General features: G+C 35.2%; 1 protein-coding gene across 1 annotated transcript in view; it reads left to right on the forward strand.

Moving 5' to 3' along the window:
* LOC135205245 (cell adhesion molecule Dscam1-like) overlaps window positions 1–18,156 on the forward strand; it is a 261,713-nt gene that overhangs the window by 8,653 nt on the left and 234,904 nt on the right. Inside the window, exons 6-8 of the mRNA XM_064235593.1 lie at window positions 178–339; window positions 3,995–4,144; window positions 8,215–8,376. Coding sequence (XP_064091663.1) covers window positions 178–339; window positions 3,995–4,144; window positions 8,215–8,376 — 474 coding nt within the window. The remainder of the gene's footprint in view (window positions 1–177; window positions 340–3,994; window positions 4,145–8,214; window positions 8,377–18,156) is intronic.

The raw sequence follows: 18,156 nt of genomic DNA on the forward strand, positions 1-18,156 counted from the left end.
ATACATACATCATTCATACATGTGTATAAATCCCCATACATTCTCCATAATCCTTAGGTATTTGTCCTATTTTCATAAAACCCATCCTTCCATAGATTTTCATTCAAAGATACATCACCTAATCATCTTCCCTCCCTTCCCCCCTTCTCCCCTGGGTATCTGGTCATGCCCCCGCAGTGGTATCCCAGGGCTACGTCACCCAGGTGGTGGACGAGAGCGTCCTGAGGGGCAACAGTGCCATCTTGAAGTGCCTCATACCCTCCTTCGTCGCCGACTTCGTCAGCGTCCAGGCCTGGGTAGACGGCGATGGGCAGGCTTATTATCCCTCTGAGAATTATGGTAATTTTGGCGAATGAGCCCTCTTGGTGCCCTGTGACTATTGGGCATAGTATTCTCGTGATGTCTATTTAGGGGTAGTGTCCTATCCTGCAGGAATGGTAGGGTCCTGTTAGAGTAGGTCCTACAATCCAATAGATTGAGAATTATGGTAATTTTGGTTATAGGCCCAATTGATGCCCTGTGACTATTGGACGTACTATCCTTGTTGACTATTTTGGGGTAGGTTCCTACTGTCCTGTAGAAGGATAGGGTCCTACTATCCCCATGAGAATTGTGATATCTTTTGGCAATTCCTCCTTTGCTTGTAGGACTTACTATCCTTATGACTTTAGAATTCCTACGATCCTCCTGGAATGATAGGGTAGGATAAGGTTCAACTATCTGATATTGATGGGAATCAGAGGATAATTCACTAAGAACATTGACAATTTCGAAAAATTCTCATCTGATATTATTTAAGCCTCCTACCCACCTACTGATTATATGGATAATTCTAACTATCTCCCTGAGAATTATTGGAATTGGATCAACTACCTATTCTAAAACTATGGCTCTGTACTTTTAACTATTGTACTGTTGACTATGGAGATAGTTCTTTCTGTATTCTGTAAAGGTATGGGGATAGTACTCACTATATATGGGAAATTGACTACTATTCCCCCAGAAACTTGGGAATAGTCTCTACTATCCTTTTTAAATGAAACGGGACTTACTATCCATAAAAGGCATCTCTTACTTTTCCAGAGTAATGCTACTATCATACTTCTAAACATTGGTAATAGTACCTACTATTCCTATAAACTGGTAATAATTACCTGCTTTTCTTCAAAGATAGTTTAATACTAGTTGCTATCACTCAAACGTAATATTTGGTGAATTTTTATTTTTATTTTTACAGGTTATTCACAAATGAATGGATGTATAATCGTCTTTGTTTATAAAATGTATAACATCTAAGTTATTCTTAATATTTCAGGTTTAATTATTCATAAATGTTTAGAACATATAAATGTTATGCAGTGTTTTCCACATTTACCTAATTAATAACATTAAATGTTTGTTATATTTTAAGGGTCCTTGTGTTATTTTTCAGGTTATTGTGTTTATATTTATGAGTATTTTTATTTTGTTAATTGATTTCTTCTAAAATTTTAAAATAAGCGAATAGGTTCTAACTAATTCCAGGAAATAAAATTTAAGATTTCTAAAAGTTTTTCAGGAACTTATGAATTTTATTTCACTTTACAACTAATTCTAGTTTGTTTTAGTATTTCAGAATCTTTGGAAAGTTGGAGTGTAAACAGATATTCTAGAATTGAAAAACTATAAATATTGTTATTGTTTTTTATGATGATATAGATCTAAAGATATATAAAAGAAGTCATATATATACACACACACACACACACACACACACACACACACACACACACACACACACACACACACAATACAACCACCATTATTCGTACCCTCGACATTTCGTACCACCGTCATATACAAGTTGCATATATCAGCCGATAGTCCAAATAGTTGGAGGAGGGTGTGAGTGAAGGGTGGATTTTTGGGATGGGGGGGGGAGGGGTGGGGGGGGGGGTAGGATAAGGTATGAAAGAATGGGTGGGGGGAGGGACGGCTGAATGTATTCTGCAACCTATTTGCATATGATTTTAGCTGACAGTCATTACTGCTCGGAAATGCAATGGATTGGCTGACGCTACTTTTGGGATATATTATGGGGATATATATATATATATATATGTATATATATATATATATATATATATATATATATACACACACACACATTATCTTCTCGATTAGTTTTGAAACTTTTGAACGTTATATTTTAGCAATGGGATCTACTGTAGTTATTTTTATAATTACAACTTTTTCAATTGTACGTTTTAATTTCTATTACCTTCTGTTAATTATTATATCTATTTCTTTTTATAATTTTCATTTCAGTTTATTCATATCCTAGTTCCTAGTTACTATTCTAGTAGTCTTTTACTGTTATTCTGACCCGCGTTATTTCTCGTATCTTTTATTTTCTGTCTGTTATTCACTATTCATTACTGATTCATGTTCTTCCTTATTAAACCTGAGTATTTCTGGGAAAAGGTGTATTCTTGGTTATTTTACTTGCAACCATTATATGCTATTCCACTACAACCTCGTGCAACCATAATGTACTATAATAATTTTTACAAGTTTTTCTTTTTCTCGTGACATTTTGTAACCCTTCAAAAGAAATTGAAAGACTGTTTATAGTCTCCCTGATATTGGCAACCCTTTAAAAATGTTTCCTCAGAATTAATCAAGTGTAAACCTTTCTCTAGAAAGTTCTATTACTTTTTGCAAACCTTAAATCTATAATATTCTGTCTTTCACTTAGTTTCTGCAACCCTTACTGATACGTAGTATATTTTTTGAAGTTTATTTGTACTTTTGACAGCTTGTCTTCATAAAGGATTTTTATTTAATCTACAACCTTTCAGACTAAGTGATATTCCGTTTTACTGCCAACTGTAACCCTTCAGTCTTTTTTCTCTAGATTATTTCTACTGGTTTTATCGATATACAACCTTTCACATGAAATGTTTAATCTCATTTGCCATTCGTAACCCTTTCTCAAAACTGTTTTGAAGATTCTTATCACTGGTCAAAGTAATTAACGTGTTAATATTTATCATTTGCAACCTTTCTTATGCAACCCTGTTTATCTAAATTTGTTTTTATCTTGTTTCCTTCTATTTTCAACCCTTCTTCGTAAGCTTCGCTTCATTCTTGTCTTTGTAACCTTCTTGAAGAAACCCTCTGTAGGATTTTCCCTCCACAACCCTTCTTAAAGTTAGCCTATTATTGTATTTTTCATTTTCCTTCATTCATAGTCATTATTTTTGTGTCTCATGGACAGTTTTTTTAAAGAATATTTAATGGTTTTTTTTCCAATGTTCATCTTATTCAAGATATTGTCTCTTTTATATATTTTTCACTTTTTTTAAAAATCACAAATGCAACCCTTCTCCAAGACAACCTACGTCTCTTGCTCACATATTTTACAACCTTTGTAAAGATATTCTACGTTTTTTGTAAATATTGTTTCATTGTTACTTCCCCCCCAAAAAATAAAAATTTGTTTCCCCAAAAAATAATCCTTAAAACATCCCACGTGCAACACTTTCTCCTCTCTCTCTCTCTCTCTCTCTCTCTCTCTCTCTCTCTCTCTCTCTCTCTCTCTCTCTCTCTCTCTCTCTCAAAAATTATAGTTCATCCTTCAAATGCTCATTTTCATTCCCATATGCAACCATTCTCATCGGTAACCCTCTCTTCCTCACTGATTTGATAACCCTTCATTGATTAAACACAAACCTTCTCTCTGCTCTCTCTCTCTCTCTCTCTCTCTCTCTCTCTCTCTCTCAAAAAAAAAAAAAAAAAAAAAAAAAAAATCATAGTTCATCTCTCAAAAATCATAATTCATCTATCAAATGTTAATTTTTAAATACTTTTGCAACCCTCTCTCTTCTTCACCAATTGGACAACCCTTCACTGATTAAACACAACCTCTGTTTCTCCCTCCCCCTCTCTCTCCCTCTCTTTCCCTCCCTCCCTCCCTGCAACTTCCTCTCCCTGGAGATAGTTGTGTCCCAAGGTTACCTCACCCAAGTCTTGGACGAGAGCGTCCTGAAGGGGAACTCCGCCATCTTCAAATGCGTCATTCCTTCCTTCGTCGCCGACTTCGTCAGCGTCCAAAGTTGGCAGGACCTCGAGGGAGTCAGTTACGTCCCCACTGAGGATTATGGTAGGGATTTGATGGGGGATTGGTGTGGGATTACTCTCGGGGATTTTGGGGAAGGGTTTGACTCTGGAATTTTGTTGTTTTGAAATTTGTTAAAAATTCAATTTTTTCTATTTAATTTATTTCGGTGTCAATTACCCAGATGTTGTGACGCCAGAATTAATAGACACAATCAATCAATCATTTGTTGTTTTGAGGATTTTCGTAAGTTTAAACATTGAGGTCTTGGGGAAAGGTGGCTGGATTAAGTAAATCCTATAATAATCCCTTCATCCCCACTGAGGGGATTTAGGTAAGGATTTTGGATTACCAAAGGGGATTTGGGGAAGGATTTTGACATTGTGGATTGACTTAATCCATTAAACCCCACTGAGGAATTTGGGATTACTTAGGGGGATTTTGGAGTAGGTTTCGACTTTGGAGGATTTATTTTATAAAGATTTCCTTACGTCTGAACATTGATGTCTTTGGGATAGATTGACAGATTGTCTAAGTCCTTAATCCTTACTGAGGATTTTAGTCATGAGTGGAGATTAATAATGGGGATTTAAGAATGTTGTTTGACTGGGCGATTACATTTGATGTAAGAAAACACAATTCCAAAATTCTCTTATTAATGGAATTGGGCTAATGAAGACATTCAGTAAAACTAATATATTAATAAATAAAACTCGATTTGCTAATTGAGTTGACCTCCTTTGTTGGCCCTAGGGCATCAGTGTGACACATTGCCGCTTGTACCACGTAGTTAAGGGTTATTGCAAGTTTTGGATGTTTTTAAAATGCAAGCTTTTCTTTTTTAACAGGTTATAAATTGTCCTCATGTTGATGTTAATGTTGTTCTGAAAGTGTTTCAGATGTTAGATTTCCAAAAAAATTATGTTTAATGTTCGATTTTGTTTCAGGTGGCATGAATAAAAAAAAACATTTATTTCTGGTACAATAAATTTATATTTCAGGGCAGCACAATTTATTGTACTAATAAATAAACTTAATTTATTAATATAAAAATTACAGGTATTTCGTGTTTTTTAAATTTGTGAGATTATTTCATGTTACGTAAAGTACTTTCTTCCGGTTTAGAAATAGTGGTGTCTGTTTTCTTTTATTTAATTGTTTATTCAGCAGTGACCGTGGTAACTGTGACGCCAGATCACTTACGGTTAATCAGTCATTAATGTGTGTGCGCGCGCGCGCGCTCCATCTCGTATGTTTTCCAAAATTTCAGGTTTATATATCTATTTCTTGTAGCGTTTTTACATTCATGTATCAATTTCTTGTATTGTGTTTATATTTATATATCATTTTCTTGTACTACCGTGTATACAATTCTCTATGAAATTCTTTGCATTCATGTATCAATTTCTTGCACTATCATGTATACTTTTATCTATGAATTTCTTTGTGTTCATGTATCAATTTCTTCTACAGCAGTGTATACATTGACAGATATTTCAGTGGTTGATTTTCATAATTAACAATTGCTCCTTATTGGATGCTCCTTAAGTGTGTCTTGTTTTCAGCTTTGCAAACGTTTTTGACTTGAACGTTTGTTCCAAACGTTCCCCAACATTTATAGGATGACTGATACATTTTTTTTAAAAGAAAACTATGGTGCCGGCTTTGTCAGTCCGCCCTCAGATCTTGAAAAAACTACTGAGGCTAGAGGGCTGCAAATTGGTATGTTGATCACCCACCCTCCAATCATCAAACATACCAAATTCCAGCCCTCTAGCCTCGGTAGATTTGAATTTGTTTAAGGTTAAATTTAGCCATAATCGTACGTCTGGCATTATACCGAGACAGACGAAAGATGGATGTTTTCGGTGGCCTTGATTATACGCTGTACAGAAAACTCGACTGCGTCGAATTCGGTGCATTCGTTACTTGGTTAATTCGTGCTCAAATGCGACCATTTTGTTCACTTTTTTTTCCGTCGAAGTTCAGTAAGTTGCTCTGGAAATCTCTACCTGCTTTTGTGTTCCCCGAGGTCGAAGCCTCCTACTTTTTTAAGGTTCAAGCTGAGGAAATGATACGCTTAAATTAAGCATTGGATAGAAAAATCGGCCAAAAAAAAAAATTAAGTGAAAAAATATTTATCTCGTTCTAACTTCAAGAAAAATACACCTCCCGCCCCTTAAATGTAGAAAGGTTATATCCACCACAAAACCAAAAGTAATTAAGTAGTTATAGGATTCCTAACATCCTTAAGAAACGTCCTTTCCGCCCTACGCAGTTCTTACATCGTCGTCTCCCGACTCTTGTTTCTCGTGTGATTCTGATCCTTCTAATTACATCTCAAGGAAGTCGCAATTAAAGATTTTCCACTCTTTTGGTACTGAGAGAGAGAGAGAGAGAGAGAGAGAGAGAGAGAGAGAGAATTTTAAAGTCCATATGAGGGAGACATCTTTTGTCAGTGGAAGAGATCTGGAGAGATCTCAGGTTGAAGTATAGGGAATTCTTAAAGAGAGAGAGAGAGAGAGAGAGAGAGAGAGAGAGAGAGAGAATTCAAGCATAGAATGAGAGTTTGGTGAGGAAATTATTTTTAGTGCAGAGACTAACAGGTAAAGAATCCCTGCACCGGAGAGAGAGAGAGAGAGAGAGAGAGAGAGAGAGAGAGAGAGAGAGAGAGACGTCTCTCCTTCTTCATCTCGCGCATCCAGCTCATAAAACTCCGCCGGAGATTCCTGATCCGAAATCATCCCGTGTCACACGAGGATTGCAACATTGCAATATGCAAATGAGACAGCTTCACCTGATTGCACAAAGGAAGTCGAGGCTCTGGAGTAGTTGGTTTTTATTTATTTGTTTATTTATTTATTTCATATTTATTTTTTATTTCTGATTTCCTTTCAAAGCGTGTGGATATTTATAAAGAATAATATACATAAATATACCCGCAAGTTTCTTGAATATATAATCGTGCCTCTATCGACCTACGAACGGAGTTACGTACCTGGACGTACCTGGTACTCAGTCAGCTGTTGTAGAGTGCCTCCTGCCTGGAAATAGGCTTGGGGGCTAGCAACGCCATCTCAAGGTCTCTGCTACATCATCTTTCAAGCTTTTTTTAACTTATATCTTTTACCGTTGATGTCATTTCTGGTCACCTTCACCAAAGGATACCTTGGTCCCGTCTACCCTCCCCAACCAAAAGAGTGACACTTTTAACATCCCTGAGGGAGTCGTACCCATGACTGGAACTTCGGAAGTTCGAGCGAAAATGCATTGCATCACGATACCCTAATATTATTCTTCTTCCATTTTAGTACTTTTTTTTTTATCTATTTATGATTTTTCTTTCTTTGATAAGTGTGATCTCCACTTTCTGTATTTCACTTTACTTTCTCATTTCTTCCTGACGAACACCTTAATGTTCTTTGGAAGCTTGAATATAAAGTCAGTGGCCCCTGTTATGGTGGGCTTGTCCATATGAATAGGGCTCATTATTGAATAATAATAAAAATAATAATAATAATATAATAAATAATAATAACCTAATAATAATAATAATAATAATGAATTCCGGAGTAAGGGTTTTTTGTGTGTGAATGGACCATTTTTTCCCTTGTGTTTTGTTGTGGCATTTTCCCATGTTCTACTCTCTCTCTCTCTCTCTCTCTCTCTCTCTCTCTCTCTCTCTCTCTCTTCACAAGGAGGGCGTCGGGACTTGCAACCTAATGGCTCTTGTCATCTATGCTTTACAGTGCTTGTATTATTTTTTTTGCATAGATTTTATTTTACAAATTATTTTTATTATCAAAAACAGAAACTCGCTCTCTTTGATTGATGTTCTCTCTCTCTCTCTCTCTCTCTCTCTCTCTCTCTCTCTCTCGTCTCTCTCTCTCTCTCTCCTCATCATAAATCAAAAATTTTTCTTTATTTGTGCTCCACAAATCTCCCTTCCTCTCTCTCTCTCTCTCTCTCTCTCTCTCTCTCTCTCTCCCTCAATCATCATCATCACGAGACTGACTCCTGTTTTCTCTCCCTCCTCAATAATCATCATCATGAGACTGACTCCTGTTTTCTCTCCCTCCTTCTGGTCTCCCTCATTCCTCCTCCTCCCCCCGTAGTGGTGTCCCAAAAGTACCTGACGCAGGTGTGGGACGAGAGCGTCCTTAAGGGCAACTCCGCCATTCTCAAGTGCGTCATTCCTTCCTTCGTCGCCGACTTCGTCAGCGTTCAGTCCTGGGAGGACCTCGAAGGGAAGACCTACCTGCCCTCGGAGGATTATGGTAATGTCGGGCTATGGATAGGATTTTTTTTTATATATAGATCCTACGGAGATGTGTAAAGGATTTAATGGTTGTAAGATTTTATATGTACATTTGCAGAAGGATATTTTTTTTTTTATCCTATGGCGCCTGTAAAGGATTTAATGGCCGTAGGTTGTTGTATGTTACTTTTGCAGAAGGACCTATTGCAAGCAGAGTGCAGGATTTTATTTAGATCCTACGGAGCTATGCAAAGGATTTAATGGTTGCAGGATGTTATATGTTACTTTTGCTGAAGGATATGATACAAGCAAAGTGCAGGATTTTATTTTGATAGATCCTCCGGAGCTCTTTAAAGGATTATTTTATGTTCGTAGGATGTTATATGTTACTTTTGCTGAAGGATATGATACAAGCAATGTGCAATATCTTTTATAAACCCTACGGAGCTCTGCAAAGGATTCAATGGCTGTAGGATGTTATATGTTACTTTTGCTGAAGGATCTAATGCAAGTAAAATGCAGGATTTTATTTATATAGATCCTGCGGAGCTCTGTAAAGGATTATTTTATGCTCGTAGGATATTATATGTCCATTTACAGAAGAATAAATCGAAATTTGGAAGGATTTTGTCTTGGGATTCTCAAAGGGGTCCTTCCGAGGCCCTCAGGTGCAATGCTGTCTGCCTTTTTACCTGTCATCCGTTCCTTTCGGGTTCTTGGCTGTCCAGCTTCTCTTACATTTCCTTTTGTTTCAATATTTTACCAATTTCAAAACGGGAAAGTTTACTGTGTGGTCTCATTAAACTCCTATTGGCTATAGGCCTTCTTGTGACCCATATTACCGCTCGTGTTTGTCCGCTGAAGTTTGTTGTGAGTTTTATAAGCATTGCACACAGTCCACCTCTTTTATCCGGGCTTGGGACTGGCTTAGGTGTATGATATTGTATGGAAGATATATTTTTAGTTGTTGTGAGAAATACGTTGTAGACTTCCCCAAATGTATTTGTCTATGATTTCTCTTGGTGGAAATTCTTTTCTAAAGGTACAATTATTTCTGGTTTTATTTGTAACGTTAAAATGGAATATATAAACTACTGCTTTCAGTAATTAAAGTTTATTATTCTCGCTGTTTCCGTTACTGGCCTTTTTCAAGATTATAATTATATATATATATATATATAATATGATATATATATATATATATATAGATATTCTATATATATATATGTACAAAATCTGTATAGAACTATTATAAACTAAATCATCCACTAGCAATACACATATGTCTAATAGTAATATTCCACTGAAGAAATACTACTTACACAGTTAATTAACTTACTACACCACATTATCCCATAAACTACACTAACACACACGTATATGTAGAACTGGTATGGTACCTGCTGACCCTTCATTGTTCTGCTCTCGCTAGAGGCTACGTGTATGTTTACTCAAGGTACCTTCTCTCTCTCTCTCTCTCTCTCTCAAACGTTACCATGGCAACAGGCCCGAATGGAGGCAAGAGGTTTACACTGCTCATTTCAGTGATTAGTTGAAGGGAAGTGTTTATTCAAATTCGGCGTCGATATCTTTTTTTTTTTTTTTTTTTTTTTTTTTTTTTGTGTGTTGTTCGAGAGGTTGGGAGTAAGGGGAGGGGTTGGGGGGGGTGAGTAGTGAGGGACCGGGTCCCTTTTTTTCGTTCGTTCGGTTGCTTTTAGTAATTTTTTTAAGCATACTTTTTTTAATGTTTTTGGTGTTTGTTTATCATCGTCATTTCGTTTCTCTTTAATTTTTTATATTTTTCATCTTTGCGTTAATCTTCTCTCAGTTTCTCAGTTCTCTATTTCTCTATTTTCATTGTCTTCACTGTCATCTTTATCATTATCAAGTGCACTAAAGAATTCCCATCACAATATTACTCATAATGATACACATACACACTCAGTTGGACTTCAGTGAATTACACCTACACACTGGAACTGACTTCCTGACCTCTATATTTCATACAGAAACCATCTTTCCTGTTGATTCCCACAAGCATTGTATTACAGTACCCGCTGCCTAATCATTTTATATAGAGAAAGTCTAATTTTATAAGATTTATTATACATATTGTCCTTTTTTTTATTTTTGGAGCTAAAACGTCACAAAGATCACGTGACTAAATGTGCTTCAAGAGCCAGAAGGAACTACTAAGATAGGTATATAAGTACCCAGTGCTTTCGTGGATTTATAATATACAGTACGGTACAGTACAAAGTGCTAGATACCTATCTCTATACTTCCGTTTTAATTGTACACCTATACACTCAGCTGGACCTTAACTTTTGAGATGGCAACTATACACAGCGCTTGATCTATGGGTAATCTGCAGAACAGGGAGCTCCTGATCTGCAGAACAGAGAGTACCTCTTGATCTGCAGTACAGAGAGTTCCTCTGGATCTGCAGTACAGAGTCTCTTGATCTGCAGTACAGAGAGTTCCTCTGGATCTGCAGTGCAGAGTTCCTCTGGATCTGATGGACAGAGAGTTCCTCCTAGCTGTCACGCATCTAAGATTCCCCTTTTCAATCTGATTGAAAGCTGGAATCGAACACATTCCCAAAAGCATTCCACTTGTGTTCCAAGTTAGTCTCATCATCAATAACTGGAAATCCTGTACTGTTATAAGTTCGAATTCCAAGTCACTGACAAAATCCGGTATCCGTCTCATGCCTCTTGGCTCCCTCCAGTCGTGGCGCAGAAGTACATGACGAGGGTCATCGACGAGGACGTGCTGGCAGGCAACTCGGCCATCTTCAAGTGCATGATCCCTTCCTTCGTCGCCGACTTCGTCAGCGTGCAGGCCTGGGTCGATGACAGTGCTAATACGTATCTCCCGAGCGACCACGAGGGTAAAAGGGCTGTTGTTGTTTTTTTGGGAAGGGGCGTCAGTTTATGTCTGCGATTTATTTATTCATTTTTATTACTGTTTTTATGGTTGGTAAATATGCATTTGACTAGAACAGTAAATCGAAGCAGGGTAAAGTCGGAGGAGTTGGACAGATAAGTTTGGATAGACCCAAATAACTGGATGAAATGGAAAAAGGCGCAAGGCATTGCATCTGAAATCTTAAGAAAGAATATGCCTACAGTGAGCCAAGCATAGCACATTGTAGGGAGTACCTTTTTACTGGGTGTGGCCTCATTGCTTTGTATATACATTCGGACTGATGTTGACGCATTGGTTGAACGTGGTTCAGTTTCCAAGTTAAGCAGTGAGTTGCTCATGTAATTCAGAAGCTGATGGCCTTTTCTCAGGATAATCATGGTTTTGTGTTGTTGTAAATCTTTAAGCTTCTTTATAATACTATAATTATATATTCATTTCAGGTACAAATTACACTTGTGTTTAAACGTCTTCAGTAGTAATACATCAACTTACAAGTCTTACATGTTAAAAATATTATGAAATATTTTTTTTTCAGAAAATGGAATGTCTGCAGCAATACAGGCTTATGCTCTGTACTTGACTGTACTGTTATTTGAATTGGTAATGCCGTGTTCTATTGCATTTTGCCAATATACATTTAACTATATTGTTACTGTGCTATTTACACCTAAATTTGTATTTTTAAAATATTTATTTTATGTGGTGGTCATTCGTTAGTAATATACATTATATATATGGCGATATATCAATATAATATTGATGTACCTGATTGTCATATGTGTGTGGTTCATATTATTATGAAGATTTACTGACTGTATTTAGTTCTAAGTGGTGAGAAGTTTATTACTTTTTAAATATGGGACGTTGATATTCGGCTGACACATGAAGCCTTATTGATTTTAAATGTTTACTATTTAATCTGTAAGTAGTTTCATTTATGAATAACCTCTCCATTATTTATGATTAATATTTATTTTATTAGTTGTACTAATCCTTTCAGCCCTGTATGAACTCATCGAATGATAACTGATAATTCTTTTTATTTTACAGCAATTATTTATATAATTCCTTTTTTAAAAACGTGTCATTCTTTTTAATAACATATAATTCGTTTTAGTTCAAATTTTCAAATGTTTATATTAAAATTTTGGGTGAAAATATTTTATATCATGAATTCGTAATGTGATGTCACTTTCAATTTTGTGTTTTATGAAGCCCCTCTGAAATTCATGTCATGTGTTTTTGTATTTTTTTGTTTATTATTTTTTACAGTGTTTCTGTAATGGCACGAATTTGCTCTGTTAATTCAATTTAACCTAATTTTGTATTCCAGAAGTTGTGATTTAATTTGCAGTATTTGAGTTAATGACCTAATTTATTAATGAACTATTTCAGACTTTTTTTTTTACGAAATTATAAGATACATTTCTGTATAAAGTATTTTTTTTTTAATAATTGACCAGCGTTTATGAATATTATACCATGTCACTGAAAAATCTGACACTAGGAGAATTCCTTTATAAAATCCAAATGTATTTTAGCTATCAACGAATCGATATGGAAGCAAACCTCCGCCAAGACTAAGCGAACCACACGTACCAAAAAAAGGTCCTTTCCCCCTCCCACCATCCCCCCTTCCTCCCAAAGTCGCATTCGTATCTCTCCCAAAATTGAATCCGTAGTTGCAAGTCACGTGGGCCACCATTGGTCAGTTTTTGGTCGAATTCTAACAAACGTCTGCGGCAAGTTTCTAGCAAACAAGCCAACTTCCGGGCCAGAAAACGACGTCTTTGCGGAAGTATAATATCTAATTTAAAACTCGTTTCAGCCGGTGATGATTCGTTGGTGTTTGTGGGCTGTTCAGCTCCTCTCTCTTTTTTTCTCTTACTTGTTCGTATATCATTGCTTTCTATTTTTTATTGCTGAGATTCCTCTCTCTCTCTCTCTCTCTCTCTCTCTCTCTCTCTCTCTCTCTCTCTCAGCAGTTTTCTCGCTCTAGCTTTCTCTCTTTCTCACTCAAAAATTTTTCCTCTCCCTCTTTCTGCATTTATTCTCTCTCTCTCTCTCTCTCTCTCTCTCGTCATTACCTCATCCTTCAAGAGATCCTTCGCCTTATAAGCCATACGCCTGGTAGAGTGCTCAGGACCCTCGGTCAGTCATCCTTATAGGACCCCTGACGACGTCACACAAAGAAGTCCCTGACGTCCTGAGAGAGAGAGAGAGAGAGAGAGAGAGAGAGAATGATTGAGTGAGTGACATCATCACACTCCTCCCTGTGGCCTGGTGGTGAAATCATGCAAAGGATACCGCCAGCCAGATCCTATTTCATTGTAGGATCCTCCGGTGTAAGATAGGATAGGATACTAGGAGTCCTGTTCTTGTCCTAATGGGGATCCTTCGTTATGTTTATTTATAGTAACTGAGTTCATTTGATTTAATTTGTTGGATAGTGTTACTCAGTATATATGATTTGCTCCCTTAATGAGTCTCTCTCTCTCTCTCTCTCTCTCTCTCTCTCTCTCTCTCTCTCTCTCTCTCTCTCTGTTCCTTCACACGTGACACATTTTTATCTTTATTTTCTTTGTATTATAGTTATTCCAATCACAATTTCATCTCAGCTTCCTCCCCATTTCATCTGGATTTCGGATTTCATCACTGTTCTATTCCAAATTCACCCTATTGCATTCCAGATTCATCCCTATTCGAATTTCGTCCTAGTTTCACTCCAGTTCCTTCCCAAATTCCCCCCTATTTTCTGTATCTCAGTTTCACCTTCATTTTTTCATCCTGATTTTACCTCAATTTCACCATGATTCCATCTCAGTTTCGTCCTAATTTCACCCAATTTTCACCTCAATTGCACCCCAATTTCACGCCCGTTTCGTCACGGACAGTTGTGGCCCAGCCTTACGAGACGCGCGTGAGCGACGAATTCGTGATCCGGGGCAATGCCGCCATCTTGAAGTGTTCGATTCCTTCCTTCGTCGCCGACTTCGTCAGCGTCCAGGCCTGGGTCACCGACGAAGGGACGACGCATTACCCTACGGAGAGTTATGGTATCGGAGGAGCTATATTTTTTTATTTTTTTTTTATTTATTTGTTTATTTATATTTTTCGTTCCCTTAAGTCGCCTCTCATTCGCTGTCCTACTCCTTTCACATAACTCCTCCTCCTCCTCCTCTTTCCTCCTCCTCCTCCTCCTCCTCCCCCTCCTCCACCCTCCTCCTCCTCCCCTCCTCCTCTTCCTCCTCCTCCTCCTACCAAATTTGATGTCCGGTCACGTGACAGCCATTAAGAGTGAGTCAGTGGCCTAGTTATAAATTACAATTAATATCAGTACTATCAATACAGGTAACATCGTCAATTACAGTTAATTCATAGCAATACACGAGGCATTGTCTACTTTAATTTATTCTAATTACACGACAATGACATCGTTACAATCTATAGCACAAATTACGAAGCCAAAATTCATCTATTTATTCCAGGGGGCGGGGAAGGGATATAATGACCCTTGATAATGAGGGATGTATGCGATTGTACATTGCAGCTCATTATACCATTTCCCCGTTGCGGACTTTTTTTTGTGTGTGCCGGAAGTAAAGAGGGCCCAGGTGTGGCCCCCAACTTCCGGTTCGTGTGGACCTACACAGGAGGCCAGGTGGTGGTTGTGGTGTGCTTGTTAATTGGGATGATATAGATTTTTTTGTGGGTTCATTTTCTTTTGTTTTCATTTAGATGAATGTTTAGGGTCTATATTGTTAATTGTCAATATAGAATTAGAAATGTTCTGTGTATAGTCTCTGTTAATTAATCACGTATGGTTTTTTTAAATGATTTTGTTTCTTAGGGTACTTGTGATCGTGTGGATTCCACTGTTAGTTTGAATCATTTTAGGGGATTAATAACTTCCTATGTTATGGTTCAGTATTATTATTTAATCGTTTCAGAAATAGTTGCTAGTTTTAATAATTTCGGTAATTACCAAAACCTGCTCGTGTTTTATTTGTGGTGTTTATAATTAACATTTTTAGAAATATATAGACCATTTTTCTTACTGTTTCCCAGAAGAATGCATAAATCATACACTCGTTTGATGTATATTACTGTATGTCTCGTATAATTATAATATTATCAGCATAGACAGATCTTGAAGGAGATTGTATGAATAGATTTTAAGAAATAAAATTTGCGGTGTATATAATACTTACCTATATTTGCTGCATGTATGTATATCTTCAACTCTTATACTTTGGTTACTGGCTTTATGTATTATCTTAATCTACAATGCAATACATACATACATATATTATATATACGTGTATATATAAAAAATGGCCTTTCATAATGATTTTTTTTTAATTGCAGATTTTACAAATGATGCCTTTGACTCCTCTAAATATTCATATAACTATATGTGTATGCATACAATATTGATATTTTAAGTCTGGTCACGAATATACATATATACAATTTAATTAAATTTTTCATTACAAATGAGACTTTTTATTGCAGGTATATTAGTTCCTCTAATCTTTGATTAATGACAATTTTTGTAAAGTATCTGTCTGATTCATTTCTTATAATTAAATTTTATATTTGTACTGCAATGATCTTAATATATTATTATGTGTGAGGGAATTTTATATATATATTATATATATATATATATATGTATATATATATATATATATATATATATATATATATATATATATATATAAATTTTATTTTTTATTGTCAATATCGTACAATGCTTTTGTGCATGCTCTTGATTTTAATTTAAAATATGTATTCTTAATTCCTTCAATCTGCATTAATCTTGAGATTTGTATTGCCTTATGTTTCTGATTTTATTTTGAAAATAATATCCCATTCCTCTTCATTTCTAAGATACCTTCAAGAGCCAAAGCCTAGCATTAAGATGGAAGACCCACCGTCCTGTTACCTGACAGACCTCGAGTGATTCGTGCACTGAATTATTAATGAATTTTTATTTAATTATTGATAGTCTCCAGTTATTCTTTTTTTCTTTATACAGCTGGGTCGTCGGCCGAGAATATTGTATGTCGAATTCACTTTAGTGAATTTGAATTGTTGATGAGTTGTTGTTAATATAATTTTTGCTTTTTTGTGTCGTGTTGAATTATAGATAAATTTTTATCGCTTACTCGGGGAGTAAGCGTGCGATCTGCTTTGTTCTTGTTGTTGTTCTTGTTTGGGCCTGAAAAGAGACAGGAATTTTAGGATAAGGATATCTATGAGTTATTTATTAGAATGAAAATGTGAAACAACACGGAACAATTATAATTTCTAATAAAATATGGCATATTTATTTTAGTTTTCGTTGGTGAAACGAGGTTCTATTTGACCCTAGATTTTATCACATTATAATTTACGTCAAAAGTTAGGAATGTAATGTTTATAGCTTCTGCGTGAGGGGAAAATCTTGCAAGCTGGAGGTCGGATCACGCCTTGTTGAATTATGATACCCTCTTGTGATTTCAGGTACAGGTGTTGATGTCTTCGACTGGTGAATTTCAATAATTGAATTCTATTAATTATATTTTTACTGTGAACACCTGATGGTATACTGAATATTGAATTCCTAATGAAATATTTTATATTATTTACCTAAAATGGATTTTGATACGTGGTCTTTTTAAGATACGAAGAATGGAATTCGATATCTGAATTAATAAGAATTATTGGTGAATTTTTTAATTATCTTGTTCTTGAAGTGGTGAACTCATATATATGTTCTTGTTTATTTTTGTATTTATTAGCTTATAAGAATATGGCAGGATGTATTTGGGGTTTGATAAGGTTTCATATTTTAATTTTTGATATTTTTTTTTTTAGCAATATGAAATTTAGTTTTGGTGTATTAATCGGATTTTGTCAAGGAATAATGTTTGATCAATGAAATATTATTATTATTATTATTATTATTATTATTATTATTATTATTATTATTATGCTGAGACATTTTTTAAGGCAATATACACAAACATTTGTATTGCAAAATTTAGTTCTCTCTAATTTTGAAAAAATCTTCATTAAATAATTTTGAAAAAATGCTAAACAGAAATAATAATTTCATTGATCAGAATTATTCCTTGATCTCATGAAGATTTATAGACTTAATTAAGAAAAATATCTTTCATTGATTGTAGGAAGTTAGGATTTTACTGTTTAAATATTTAGATTAATTTTTTAAGAGTATATTGAATATTTACTAAACTTCATTGTTGTTTTAAAATATATATTAAAGTAAAATTCTTTGCTCTTTGAATATACGTTAAAGTAAATTTTTTGATATATGTAAAAATAATGATTTTGCCTTTTGAATATCCAGTAGAGTAACTTTTAACCTGTTAAAAAATTTAAAAAGTAATTGGTTTTTGCAATTAAATTTATAGTAGAGTAACTTCCTTGAAATTAATTAAAATTATTTTTAATAAATCAGTCATTCTTAGCTTAAGGTTTTATAGGATGTTTTTAGAAGTAAGATTTATCAATAAGTGTCTTCATGAAGCCTCTTTAAGCCAATTTGGTCTTGGTTAATAATTATTTGGTAATTGAAGTTTAATTATATGTTAATTACATGGAATTCCTGCTCGATATTGGTTACTATTAAACTTAACTGGACTGGGGTAGCACTAATTTGTTTGGTATAATGAAGTACGTAATTTTAATTATTTTTATAATACTTTTAAATAATTAGCTTTCGTTACGTTTATACTATTGTGGACGAGCTTCAAACTTTGAAAGTAATTGTTTTCGTTTTTTTTTTTTTTTTTTTGGTATTTTTTAGTTATATTAAATTTGTTTATAAATTGTAAAGTCAGTAGGACATTTTCAAAGA

This window comes from Macrobrachium nipponense, chromosome 49, assembly GCF_015104395.2.
Source record: "Macrobrachium nipponense isolate FS-2020 chromosome 49, ASM1510439v2, whole genome shotgun sequence".
NCBI classification, from domain to species: Eukaryota; Metazoa; Arthropoda; class Malacostraca; order Decapoda; family Palaemonidae; genus Macrobrachium; species Macrobrachium nipponense.